The following is a 14764-nucleotide window of genomic DNA, read 5'->3' on the forward strand; positions in this document are numbered from 1 at the left end:
ATGATCTAGTACAATGGTCACCAACCGGTCGATCCTAGAGGATCTCCCAGTTGATTGCGATCTCCGGTGATGCAGCTTGGCTGCTGCTAAGGCCACATGCTGCTCCCAGAAGCGGCCAGCACAGCCCCGGGGATAGGGGCACAGGGGTCTCCCTCTGCACGCTACTTCTGCCGGCAAGCACCACCCTGGCAGCTTCCATTGGTTGGGAGAGCTGCGGGGGCAGTGATAGCAGAGAGGGGCAGCGCGCAGAGCCACATGCCCCCCGCCCTCCACCGAGCATCTAGTACCCATCACAGAGAGGAGCAACCTGCATCACCTATTTCCACTAGTAGTTCTGATCCTCCAGAGGAATCCTTTGAGCAATCTTAGAACCAGTGAAGGAATCTCCTCCCCACGGCAATCTTAGAACCAGTGAAGGAATCTCCTCCCCACGGCCAACATCTCCTGATCCCTGGTGGCTAATTTTAAACACTTCTAGGACCTGGTCAAAAGGGACAGAGTCTCCTTGCGGATTCCCCTCAAGGAGGTTACAGATCTCATCATAAGCTACTTGATATCCTTCACTCACCTCATTGGTCCACATAGCCTTACCTGTCAATGAGGCTCTTCTAGATCCAGCAAAGATCATTTGGCACACCCCAGATTCTATTCTGCCTACAGGCAAAAGAATGGAAAAGAAGTATTATGTTCCAGCAAAGGATTTGGAGTTTTTATTTTCCCATCCCTCAGCTGACTCCATGGTAGTGGATGCAGGGAATGAAAGTGATAGGCAGCACCTCGCTAAATCCAGGACTCATAACAAAGACCACAAATGCCTGGACCTACTAGGGAGAATGTCTTACTCCTCGGCCTCCCCACAGCTTAGAATTGCCAATTATCAGGCTTTGGCAAAATACAACTGTGTCAATTATAACAAGTTAACCTCGTTCATCAACCGTCTGCCACCAGAACACAGGGAGCAGTTCCAGGCAATTGTTGAGGAGGGCCAACTACTTGCCAGGACAACCTTTCAAGCCTCCCTTGATGCTGCTGATACTGCCACCAGTTGGATCGCTACAGCGGTGGTGATGAGAGGATCCTCTTGGCTCTGGCTCTGTCATTTCCCAAAGGAAGTTCAGAGTACAGTTGGGGACCTTCCTTTTGATAGACCTAAGTTGTTTGCAGATAGTATGGACGAGTCTCTGTGAACCTTGAAGGATTCTAGAGCGACTTTATGTTCTCTTGGCATCTATGCTCCTACATACAAGAGAAAACTCAGCAAGTCTCAGACAGCCCAGAGATCCTGTCCCATCCAATTCCTTTCCTTCTGGAGGACATAGACACACCAGAAAAAGCAGAGGTTTCAGAGAAGGAAATACCTGCTTCTGAGCCTTCCGTCTCGCACCTGTCCATTTCTAAGCAGCAATTCTGACATGTTAGTCGAGTGTCTGAACTACCATCCTCTTCAGCTGCACTGATTCATCAGCCTTTTTCCCTTCAGTAACCACCTTCACCATTTCAGGCGAGTCTGGGAGTTGATCATTATGGGTCTTGGAGATCATCTCCACAGGTTACACAATCTACTTTACCTCACTTCCACCAACAAATCCCCCTTCCCCGTCCCTCTTCAAGGACCCGTCTTATGAGAGCATGCTTCATCAAGAAATAGACACTCTCTTACGCATGGGAGCTATAGAAACAATCCCTGTAGAGGACAGAGGGAAGGGGTTTTATTCAAGATACTTCCTGGTACCAAAAAAGGAGTAGAGTTTGGAGACCCATCATAGACTTGAGACTACTCAACACCCGTGTGAAGGCGCAGAAGTTCAAAATGGTGATACTTCCAGCAATAATTCCTTCATTTGAGCAAGGGGATTGGTTCTCAGTCCTCAACCTTCAAGATGCATATTTACACATTGCGGGATGGGTGGATAGCAAACATTTCCTCCATTTTATTGTTGGCCAGGACCACGTACAATACCAAGTGTTCCCCTTTGGCCTATCATCGGCCCTGAAGGTCTTTTTGAAGATTATGTTGATGGTAGCAGCACAGCTTTGCTCTGCAGGAAAGATATTTTAGTATTCCCTTACCTGGACGATTGGTTGCTGAAAGGCCGCTCTCTGGAACTAATATTGCAGGCAACTTCTGAAGCCATAGGCCTCTTCCTTGAATTGGGCCAACAACTGAACATACAAAAATCCCTCTTGGCCACAGTACAGAACCTAGAGTTCATAGCGGCACATCTCAATTCAGTGACAGTAAGAGCCTACTTTCCTTGGTACGGGTTTGTGGCTCTTTCCAGCATAGCAAACCATAGTCAGTTACTGGAGCATATAGCAACCACCACCTTCGTGACAGAACATGCCAGACTTCGAATGCACTGCCTTCAAGGGTGACTCCAAACTGGCTGTTCACCCACCAGGCAGTATGCTTCTTTCCATACCTACCGTTGTGAAACAATCCCTCGGTGGGTGAAAGGACCATCACAACATGTGCACAGGAGTTCCCTTTGCACGTCCTCCCCCAGCAGTCTCTATCACAGCAGACGCCTTTCTGCTAGGGTGGGGAGCGCATCTCAATGCTTACACGATTCAGGGCAAGTGGAAGCATCAAGAGACAATACTACACGTCAATCTCCTTGGATTCAGAACGATCAAATACGCCTGTCACCAATTCCTACCACTAATCAAGGGTAAACACACAAAGATCATGATGGACAATATATCAAGTGTTTTACATCGGTTGCCAAAGAGGAGCAAGATCCCCCTCCCTTTGCGCTGAGGCTGTCAGACTCTGGAACTAATGCATACAAAATTAAATCACTATCTCAACGTCCTGGTCTCCCCGGGCATTCAGAATGTGACTGCGGATGCATTCAGCAGACACTTCTTCCAACATCACAAGTGGGAAATAGACCCCGACATATTACGCCACATATCCTGTCAATGGGATGTTCCCCCTCAGATAGACTTGTCTCCATGGTATCAAACAAAAAATGCACCCCTTTTGCTTGAGAGGTAGATTGGGACACCAATCCTAAGGGGATGCTTTTCACCTTCAGTGGTTGTCAGCCCTACTGTATCCATTCCCAATGACTCCCCTAAAAGTCAGTTATGCTCAAAATAAAGAAAGAGCCAGAGTCATTCTAATAGTTCTGACCCTGCCCTGGCAAACAATACAGCTGTCTGTTTGCCCTCCAATTACTCTCTACACCACCCCCTATCTCCTCTCCCAGGAGGGCAGGAAGATTTTCCATCCCAGTCTCACGATGCTTCATCTCAAAGCATGGTTGGTCGATGGCTCATGGGAATAGAGGCAGCCTGCTCAGGAGATGTAAAAAGAGCACTATTACACAGTAGGAAACAATCTACTCATTACACACATTCTCAAAAGTGGACATTGCTTGCCAGTTGGTATGACTACAGACAACTTACACCGATGACCTCATCACTAGACTGTACCCTAGCTCTGAAAACCTCGGATCTATCGATGAGCTCCATAAGAGTCCACCTGGCAGACATCATGGCTTTTCACCCTCAATAGAGGGCTATTCCGTCTTTGCCTACCCAAGTACAGTGAGATTCCTTAGAGAGCTGGGAAACCTCTGTCTGCCAGTCCAATGCCCTACCCCAGTATGGGACCTCAATCTGGTCCTTAAATGCCTAACAAGACAGTTCTTCGAATCTCTGGCTACCTGCTCACTTCTCCATTTGTCAGTGAGGACAGCATTCCTGATAGCCATCACGTTGGCATGGTGGGTTGGAGAAAGAGGGGCCCTGATGGCATACCCCCAACTCAGGGTTTTTTAAGGACAAGGTCATGCTGTGGTCCCACCCCAAAATCTTACCTAAGCTTTCTTCCATGTTCCATTGCAATCAGCCCATTCACTAGCCTGTCTTCCACCCCAACTGTATCTAAATCCCCAGATGCCCTGGATGTCAAGAGAGCTCTGGTCTTCTATATAGACAAAATAAAAAATCTTTCAGAAAGATCCAATATGTTATCCATCTCACTAGCAGACATATCAAAAAGGTAGGCAATCTCTAACTAGAGACTTTCCAAGTGGATATCAGACTGCATTTACTGTTGTTACCAGTCTTGTAACATTCAACCACCTTTGTTTATATGCACTAATTCTACAAGGTCTATCGCCACTTCCATGGCCTTCCTGGAAAATGTGCCAATCATTAAAATCTGTAGAGCTGCTACCTGGGCATTTATACATACATTCACCGGACATTGTGCTATAACTCACAACTCTGCCTCTGATATTGTGTTTGGCTCAGCTGTACTTTCCATCACTCTGTACTCAACTCTGAAGCCCCTTCTGCCTTAGGGGAGTGATAAAATAATAGAAAGGGCAGGTCACTAATTCAGCGTGATCTGGATGGCTTGGTAAACTGTGTGCAAGCAAGAACGTAGGCCATACCTGGGATGGGGGGCCTCTACCATGGAAAGCAGTGATTCTGAAAAAGGTTTTGGGATTGTGGTGGATAATGAGCAGAACATGAGCTCCTAGTGTGACACTGTGACCAAAAGAGCTAATGTGATTTAATGGATGTATAAACAGGGGAATCTCGAGTAGGAGTAGAGAAATTATTTTATCTTTGTATTTGGCACTGGTGCAACTGCTACTGGAATACTGTGTCCAGTTCTCGTGTCCACAGGTCAAGAAGGATGTTGATACACTGTAGAGGGTTCAGAGATGTGCCACAACAATGATTAAAAAGAAAAGGAGTACTTGTGGCACCTTGCGAATACAGACTAACACGGCTGCTACTCTGAAACCTGTAACAATGATTAAAGGATTAGAAAACATTCCTTATAATGACAGACTCAAAAAGCTCAATCTTTTTAGCTTACTAAAGAGAAGGTTAAGGGGTGACTTGATTTACAGCAGTGGTTTTCAAACTTTAGTACTGGTGACTCCTTTCACATAGCAAGCCTCTGAGTGTGATTCCCCCTTATAAACTAAAAACACTTTTTAAATATATTTAACACCATTATAAATGCTGGAAGCAAAGCGGGGTTGGGGTTGGGGGCTGACAGCTCGTGACCCCCCATATAATAACCTCATGGCCTCCTGAGGGGTCCTGGCCCCCAGTTTGAGAATCCCTGATATACGGTCTATAAATATCTGCACTGTAGCAGAGAAAGGAATAACATGAGCCAGTAGCTGAAAGTTGAAGCTAGACAAATTCAGACTGGAAATGAAGCATACATTTTTAGCAAGGAGAGTAATTAACTGTTGGAACAAGTTATCGTGGGTCATTGTGGAGTCTGCATCACTCACAATTTTTAAATCAAGATTGGATGTCTTCCTAAAAGATCTGCTCTAGGAATTATTTGGGAAAGTTCTATGTCCTGTTTAACACAGGAGGTCAGACTAGATGGTCACACTGGTCCCTTCTGGCCTTGGAATCTATTAATAAGGAAGCAAATATTCCTTGATCCCCTTCAGACTCTGCAAGGAACCTAAAGGGTGAGAGTAAGCAGTCTGAGTTCCTAACCTAGTAGTTCAACACCATATTACATGGGGGGTAAGGAAGCCTTTTCCCCGCACCCAGTTCAAAACTCTGCCCAGGTTATTTGGGTGAGCATTTTCCAAGCACACTTGGTCCACATGCATTTAAAAATGCAGCCTTCAGTTCCCAGATGCTTGATTGCTTCTGTTGGACTTTTGATGCAATTTGACATGCAACATTTGTTACATACCTACACTTACAAAGTACTCTGACAGATTGTTGTAGCCTTTTCACAAATAATAAACTGGCTGTAATGGAAAGGATTTGTAGATTAGAGCAGAATGAGAATGAGTTAATGGAAATGTGTCACACTCCTTTAAGCTTTGCTTTTGAAACGCATCAGATATGATTTTCATGAGTTAATTTAAATTGTGTTTATTATTTCAATTGTACTATTACTCATTTGGTGAAAGTTATACATTGATTTCCTGACTATTTGAGCTACATTGAAGAAGCATAGCTTAAGTATGGATAAAAAATACTTACCATTAGAATCTGTAAAATTTTCAAATTAGTGTCCAACTGGTGATGGTGTATTTGATTGTGTTGATGGTGTGCCCAGTGCTGCCAAAATATAAAGACATGGTCTTTTTTTTTTTTCCATGGAGCTTACTCTAAATAAACAGAACGCAGAATAGATGCAAAATTTTTCAGCAATGCATGGCATCAATTTAGGGGAGGTAGTGAATTCCATATCCATACAACTATACTGTTCTCCATATCTAACTAAAAACAAGGCACAGTAGAATTGTTAGTGACATTTCAAATCCTTTAATTAATGGTTGAACCATGTATCTGTTTAAGCTAATTATAAAGGTTCAGTTTAACTGTCAATGTTTCTCAAAAATTATTAAAATTTCCTGTATGCAATTTAATAAATGTAATGTGTTTGCAAGACCCTATTTTCAGGAAGTTTGTTTCTTGAACATATTCTGAGGTGAAACTTAGAATGACAATTTTTTATCTAGAAGGAAATGTACTGTATGTTTTATTTTATATATAAATTTTATTATATACAATTTTAACTAGTTTATATAAACTAGTATATGTAGTAACTAGTTTAAAATTGTATAGCCTAGTTTTTGTTGAGAATTATTTCCATTTTTACATTTTCCCCATAACACTTTTTTTTGTAATCAAAAAAGTTTCCTTCAAATATTTGTTTGCGAGACATGTCTAAGAAGGAGCTGCTTGCAGTGCATTTGCTATTTTGAAGGAGAAATTTGCTGCTATTTCTAATATCAACATTTAACTTGTCTTGCACAAATACAGAGTGGGGGAAAACTGGCTTGGCAGCAGCACTTCTGAGAAGGATCTGGGAGTTGTGGTGTATTACAACCTCAACATGAGTCAGCAATGTGATGCTGTAGCAAACAAAGCAAATTCAATTTTAGGTTATATAAACAAAGGCGTAGCATGCAAATCCCAGGAGGTGATAGTACTGCTCTACTCAGTGCTGGTTAGGCCTCAGATGGAGTACTGTGTCTAATTTTGGTCACCAATGTATAGAAAGGATGTAGAGAAACTGGAAAGGATCCAGAGGTGAGTGACAAAGATGATCAAAGGGATGGAATGCAAGCCATATGAGTAAAGGCTGAAGGAAATGGGTATGTTTAGTTTGGAAAAGAGGCGATTCAGAGGGGAATACGATAGCCGTCTTCAGAATGGCTGCCATAAAAAAGATGGAGAAAAGTTATTCTCTTTTGCCACAGAGGGCAGGACAAGAGGCAATGGGTTCAAACTATAGCATAGCAGATTTAAATTAAATTTTAGGAAAAACTTCCTATCTGTAAAAACAGCAAGAAAATGGAACAGATTGCCTTGGGAGGTTGTGGAAGCTTCTTCACTGGAGGTTTTCAAAAGGAGGCTGGAAAGCAATCTGCCTTGGATGATTTAGACATAACAAGTCCTTCATCTTGGCAGGGGGTTAGACTAGATGATCCTTCCAGTCCTTTCTAACCCTGTGATTCCATGATTGCAGAGAGATTCAATGTTCTCAGAGTTGGGGAGGGACATTAACATTTCAAGCTGTTCTGTGGATTTCTTTTTTAGAGCCAGTCAGCTCATAATGTTAAACTGCTAATGCCAAGGGATAGAGAGGATTAAAGGCCTAATGCTGCAATACCTATCTACAACAGGGCAGATATTACAAATATATGCTTCAAATTAAATTAAATTGTTTTTATATGTAGCCTGAAATAGTCTTCTTACTATAGTCATTTAGGATTTTTTTAATTCGAGTTCATTTTCCCTTGAAGCAAAAATTTTAATGGAGAGCATCTTAGTTTGCTAAAGAGAGATAGAATCATAGAATATCAGGGTTGGAAGGGACCTGAGGAGGTCATCTAGTCCAACCCCCTGCTCAAAGCAGGACCAATCCCCAACTAAATCATCCCAGCCAGGGCTTTGTCAAGCCTTACCTTAAAAACTTCTAAGGAAGGAGATTCCGCCACCTCCCTAGGTAACACATTCCAGTGTTTCACCACCCTCCTAGTGAAAAAGTTTTTCCTAATATCCAACCCCTAAACCTCCCCCACTGCAGCTTGAGACCATTACTTCTCATTCTGTCATCTGCTACCACTGAGAACTGTCTAGATCCATCCTCTTTGGAACCCCCTTTCAGCTAGTTGAAAGCAGCGATCAAATCCCCCCTCATTCTTCTCTTCTGCAGATTAAACAATCCCAGTTCCCTCAGCCTCTCCTCATAAGTCATGTGTTCCAGTCCCCTAATCATTTTTGTTGCACTCCGCTGGACATTTTCCAATTTTTCCACATCCTTGTAGTGTGGGGCCCAAAACTGGACATAGTACTCCAGATGAGGCCTCACCAATGTTGAATAGAGGGGAATGATCACGTCCCTCGATCTGCTGGCAATGCCCTTACTTATACATCCCAAAATGCCATTGGCCTTCTTGGCAACAAGGGCACACTGTTGACTCATATCCAGCTTCTCAGCCACTGTAACCCGTAGGTCCTTTTCTGCAGAACTGCTGCCTAGCCATTCGGTCCCTAGTCTGTAGCGGTGCATGGGATTCTTCTGTCCTAAGTGCAGGACTCTGCACTTGTCCTTGTTGAACCTCATCAGATTTCTTTTGGCCCAATCATCTAATTTGTCTAGGTCCCTCTGTATCCTATCCCTACCCTCCAGCATATCTACCTCTCCTCCCAGTTTTTAGTATCATCTGCAAACTTGCTGATGGTGCAATCCACACCATCCTCCAGATCATTAATGAAAATATTGAATAAAACCGGCCCGAGGACTGACCCTCGGGGCACTCCACATGATACCGGCTGCCAACTAGACATGGAGCCATTGATCACTACCCATTGAGCCCGACAATCTAGCCAGCTTTCTATCCACCTTATCGTCCATTCATCCAGCCCATACTACTTTAACTTGCTGGCAAGAATACTGTGGGAGACCGTGTCAAAAGCTTTGCTAAAGTCAAGGAACAACACGTCCACTGCTTTCCCCTCATCCACAGAGCCAGTTATCTCGTCATAGAAGGCAATTAGAAAAGTCAGGCATGACTTGCCCGTGGTGAATCCATGCTGACTGTTCCTGATTTTTCCAGGGACTGAGGTGAGGCTGACTGGCCTGTAGTTCCCAGGATCCTCCTCCTTCCCTTTTTTAAAGATGGGCACTACATTAGCCTTTTTCCAGTCGTCCAGGATCTCCCCCGATCGCCGTGAGTTTTCAAAGATAATGGCCAATGGCTCTGCAATCACCTCTGCCAACTCCTTTAGTACTCTCGAATGTAGCGCATGCGGCCCCATGGACTTGTGCTCGTCAAGCTTTTTTAAATAGTTCCGAACCACTTCTTTCTTCACAAAGGACTGGTCACCTCCTCCCCATGCTGTGCTGCCCAGTGCAGCAGTCTCGGAGCTGACCTTGTTTATGAAGACAGAGGCAAAAAAAGCATTCAGTGCATTAGTTTTTTCCACATCCTCTATCACTAGGGTGCCTCCCTCATTCAGTAAGGGGCCCACACTTTCCTTGACTTTCTTCTTGTTGCTAACATACCTGAAGAAACCCTTCTTGTTACTCTTAACATCTCTTGCTAGCTGCACCTCCAGGTGTGATTTGGCCTTCCTGATTTCACTCCTGCATGCCCGAGCAATATTTTTATACCCTTCCCTGTCCAATCATTTGTCCAATCTTCCACTTCTTGTAAGCTTCTTTTTTGTGTTTAAGATCAGCAAAGAATTCACTGTTAAGCCAATCTGGTCACCTGCCATATTTATATTCTTTCTACACATCGGGATGGTTTGTCCCTGTAACCTCAATAAGGATTCTTTAAAATACAGCCAGCTCTCCTGGACCCCTCATGTTATTCTCCTAGGGGATCCTGCCCATCAGATCCCTGAGGTTGTCAAAGTCTGCTTTTCTGATGTCCAGGGCCTGTATTCTGCTGCTCTTCTTTCTTCCTTGTGTCAGGATCCTGAACTTGACCATCTCATGGTCACTGCCTCCCAGGTTCCTATCCACTTTTCTTCCCCTACTAATTCGTCTCGGTTTGTGAGTAGCTGGTCAAAAAGAGTTCTGCCCCTAGTTGGTTCCTCCAGCACTTGCACCAGAAAATTGTCCCCTACACTTTCCAAAAACTTCCTGGATTGTCTGTGCACCGCTGTTTTGCTCTCCCAGCAGATATCAGGGTGATTGAAGTCTCCCATGAGAACCAGGGCCTGTGAACTAGTAACTTCCGTTAGTTGCCAGAAGAAAGCCTCGTCCACCTCATCCCCCTGATCTGGTGCTCTATAGCAGACTCCCACCATGACATCACCCTTGTTGCTCACACTTCACCAAATGCATCCGATGAAGTGAGCTGTAGCTCACAAAAGCTTATGCTCTAATAAATGTATTAGTCTCTAAGGTGCCACAAGTACTCCTTTTCTTTTTGCGAATACAGACTAACACGGCTGCTACTCTGAAACTTAATCCAGAGACACTCAGGTTTCTCTGCAGTTTCATACCGGAGCTCTGAGCAGTCATACTGCTGTCTTACATACAATGCAACTCCCCCACCTTTTCTACCCTGCCTGTCCTTCCTTGTCATGTCTTGAATGCATAATTGAATGTCATGTCATGAATGCATGAGGCTTTAGATCTAGTAGGCAGTAGTTGAAACTAGCGTATGCATGGAACTATTCAACGGTGTTGTTTAGAGATTTGTGCCCTAACTGTAACTCAGCTGTAACTCAGAACTTTTTAACCAACCCATTGTATGCTAATTTTAAATGAAAAAAAATAAGAAGACACATTATTTAATTCAGTTTTCTCAGGTGTCAGGGCCGGGAAAGAGAGTGCTTCTAAATAGCTGTTGCACAAGTGTGTGAATTCTTTGTGACAAAACGTTAAATATTTTTCAGTTGGATTTCCTATTGCCCAATAATCGTCTTTATTATAACACGTACTATATGCTGACAGTAAGAGTAAGCACTGATACCTTTTCCCCTTCAGTTTAGAATGGTGGAATTGAATTGTTGGCTTGTTACTGCAGTGCTGTTGCTGAGTAGTGGGTCTTTAACTGAAGTTTGCTGCCATCTACTGTGTTTTTATCAGAAGGCTTGTGCAATTTGGCCGGAGTATTTTTATATTGGCAAAAACTACTAAGCTAGTCAGGGGGAAAAAAATAAAGTGGCATAGCTAGTCAGTGATGTAACTGTTGTAAAACCTGTACCTACTGGTCTACCAGAGAGCTCTAGCAGTTTTGTTTGAACTGTAATCAAACCACCAAATATCTTTTTCCCCAAAACATAACTGAAAGGGACTGTTTCATGAAACATCAGTTTCATGAAAAACCTTCTGTTTAAGTTAGTGTGGATTGGCATAGTTTCCTTTCCAGCCCCTTACAGGAAGATTATTGTTAGACATGTTTTCCAGGACATTTCATTACTCTCTTTGTTTTGCAGAGAGGGAGAGAGAACAGCCAAATCCTTAGCAACATTTAGCATGAAACTTTATTTAAAAGTTCTGTCAGAAATATTACCCATTTCCTTTCAAAACTGTTATATGGACATATTTTGTAGGCTTGTAAACTTAAAATCTTTGTCATTGTTCATTTTAGCTTAACTCTGAGTTTTTATTGTCTTCTAAAGGGAAACAAAATTAATGGATGCTAGGTGATGTATCTTTTCTATTTTGCAGTTGTTTGTTGGACTTGGATTTCCATATGAAGGGCCTGCTCCCCTAGAGGCTATTGCTAATGGATGTGCTTTTCTAAATCTAAAATTTAACCCACCGAAAAGCAGCAAAAATACAGACTTTTTTAAAGGCAAGCCAACACTCCGAGAGGTAAGCTTTACTAATACTGATGTTTCAGACATTGCAAAGTATTGGGGCTGTGATACATCTGAGTTGCTGATACTGTTTGTACTGTAATGGTTCTCTGTTTGAGGATTGTACAACAAACATTTTATTGCAAATAACTGCTTCTTTGTAATATTACAATAAAAAACAGAATGTCAAACTAAGATGCATAATTTACTGCAGACAGAGCAGTTTGTCCTTTTGCCTTAACACAGCAGTGGCCAGAATTGGTATAATTAGTCCTGTGTAAGACAACAATTATGTTATAATTAGGCACTATGATAATAAAATAATGAAACCCATGAAGTACTTCTAAGCTATAATTCTGTGTCCATGTATATCTACATTCTTCTAATTATTTTTGACAGACCATATATATACAAGTTTCACTTCAAGATCTGACTTTCTATCCAGGGGAAACCTCAGTTGAGATCCCCGTGACTTCCATTAAGGAAATGAGCATTACTGGGCAATAAGTGCATCCTTGTTCAAATAAATATGAATGTTGTACTCACTATTTTTGCAGAGAAGTTTTTATTAAGATTCTGTTCAGCCCTAATAGTAACACTAGCAATGAACTGTGTGTATTTGAATGTAAAGACACTTGGAGAGCCAAACCAATTTTTGAAGAGTGAACAGGAAAAGCAAACTGCAAGTCTCCAAAGCATCCAGAATATTTTGTACTTTTGGGAAAAGAAGACAAATAAACTGGCCTCCCATGCAAGGATTTACTGAATATTATTGTTCGTTGTGTTTTGCATTATAATTGCAGCATATCTATGTATGGGTAAAGTTAGGCCTATAACATACTGAAAACATTTAGCATTTATCTAGTCATTTTTTTCTTGTCCTGACATTAGTTAACACACACTATTGCTTGCAACTTTGAATTGTTTTTAAATAAGTACTGTGTATGTTAATTAAATGGAGAATGATCTTGCTTATGTAAAGGGGAATATGAAGATAAGGAACAGCTTGCATGATAGCATTGGTCTGCTTGCAAATGCTGGTTCAGCTAGATGAACTGCACATTAAACTCATGCCAATTGGTTGATGAGTGATGCATTTCTACCATTTTTCATTTTAATTAAATAACATAGGTTGCCTATGCCAAAAAGTTTTGTGCACTATTCTCAATCTGCTCTACAAATACAATGGATATAGTAGTCCAAATTCACCCCTTTCCTAAATTTGACTTTATTAACAAAGAAAACAATAATAAAATAGAGGAAATGGCAATTAAAAAATAGAAGAGCTTAAAAAAACTTTCTTTCCAGGTTTGCCTTCTTATAGGGTTTTTCTCGCTCAGGACTGCTCGGTCCTTTTTGATCTTCTCTCTCCAGAAAGCCGCTTCTAGGTCTCTTATGTCCAAGAGCAATAACTAGTCACCTTCCCAGTAAATCATCATAACCCACTTAACTCTTTATTGGCAGAATCAACACTACTTGAAATGCCATGCCCTGTTAGCCAAACACTGCCAGCCTTCTACAGCATTAACAAAAATAATTGCATTGGACTCTATATAATGTTCAGATTACTAGTGATTTTAATTTTTTTAAGCCTTAGTGTAGAACATAAGTGTAGCTAATCAGTATGAATGCTGATTCTACGTTTTACTCCATTTATCTACTCTTGAGACAGTAGTGCCTGATCGAATGATCAAAAAAAGGGAATGGGAGCCAGGTACATATGAATTCTAATCCCCTCTATGACTCTTTGGATTTAGGGAAAGTGGTGGTAACAGTGTAACTCAGGTTTTTCACCTGTACAGTGAAAATAAAAGCTCACAGGAGTGCTGAGAATTCATTAATGTTCATAAAGAACTTTAAAGATGATAATTCTTAATATTTACTTGGCAGAAATAGCTTACAGTTACTGTGTTTTTCTCTTAGTTTAGGGAGAGCTGGTCAAAAAAAAAATTGTGAAGAATTTTTCCTACCAAAAAATAGTTTTGTCTGAACTGAATTTTTTGTTGTTGTTTTTATAGGAAAATTTGAGAGGAAAATATGGGTTGAATGGACATTTTGTTTTGGCTCAATTTTTTCTTCTTTTTTGTTTCAAAAAACTGAAAAGACATTTTGAAAAGAAACACCAACACAAAACAAAAATTTTCATTTCAACTTAGTGCCATTTCTTTTTTGCTTTCTGAAACCCAGAAAGTGACACACAACTTTTTTTTGTTTAAATTAAATTAATTCAGAATTTCCCATGGGAAAACAAACTTTTCTATCCAAAAAATTTAAAATGGAAGCTTTTTGTTCAAAATCTCTTACAGGGGAAAAATGTTAGGTTTCTGACCACCTCTATTTCTGTGTAGCAGAAGGGCCCCAAGAATGACTACGACCTTCAGCTCTGGCCAATCACATTATTTAGCATCAGGACAGTATTCTTAAAATTTCTACAGAACACATCCACACGAGCTGGCACACAGTGAAACGTTGCTGGTTGCATCTGTGCTTGAACACTACTAACCTGAAGAGATTTGCTGTTGATATCAAGGCTTCAAAACCAGGCCTGGCTTAATGTACTGCCTGCCAGGCTGAGGTGTACAACGAACCCATGATCTCCAGTATAACTTCTGAATCTATGTGAAGTTTAATCATTATATTTACATGCTTGGGGGGAAAAAATCACATTTTGAAATGTAATGCAAATAATATTATTTCTTAAGTGCTAACATTATGTCCATTGCCACACAACTTACCAATAAAGGCATATTCCCTGCCCCCAGTAGTTTATACAATCTAAAATTCAGATGTGAATGCCCTGGAAATTCAGGAAAAGTTGATAACCTGAGTTTTTAAATATATTTCACTTTTAAACAGTAGTGGTAATGGTATGATACTGAGGTCAGCTGGCATATGCAGATTTCATGGAAGGATTGGGTTTTCAGGAGAAATTGAAAAGATGATGATGGGGGGAGCATGTTGCACTAGGATACAGCTGATA

At 41.5% G+C, this 14764-nt stretch overlaps 1 protein-coding gene across 4 annotated transcripts in view; it reads left to right on the plus strand.

The window, feature by feature from the left end:
* Positions 1–14764, plus strand: part of MGAT5 (alpha-1,6-mannosylglycoprotein 6-beta-N-acetylglucosaminyltransferase) — a 251743-nt gene that overhangs the window by 195833 nt on the left and 41146 nt on the right. For all 4 annotated transcript variants that reach the window (XM_043505031.1, XM_043505030.1, XM_043505033.1 and 1 more), the window contains one exon: positions 11654–11800. In XM_043505031.1, the coding sequence (XP_043360966.1) occupies positions 11654–11800 (147 nt within the window). The remainder of the gene's footprint in view (positions 1–11653; positions 11801–14764) is intronic.

Source organism: Dermochelys coriacea, chromosome 11 (assembly GCF_009764565.3).
Source record: "Dermochelys coriacea isolate rDerCor1 chromosome 11, rDerCor1.pri.v4, whole genome shotgun sequence".
Lineage (NCBI taxonomy): Eukaryota > Metazoa > Chordata > Testudines > Dermochelyidae > Dermochelys > Dermochelys coriacea.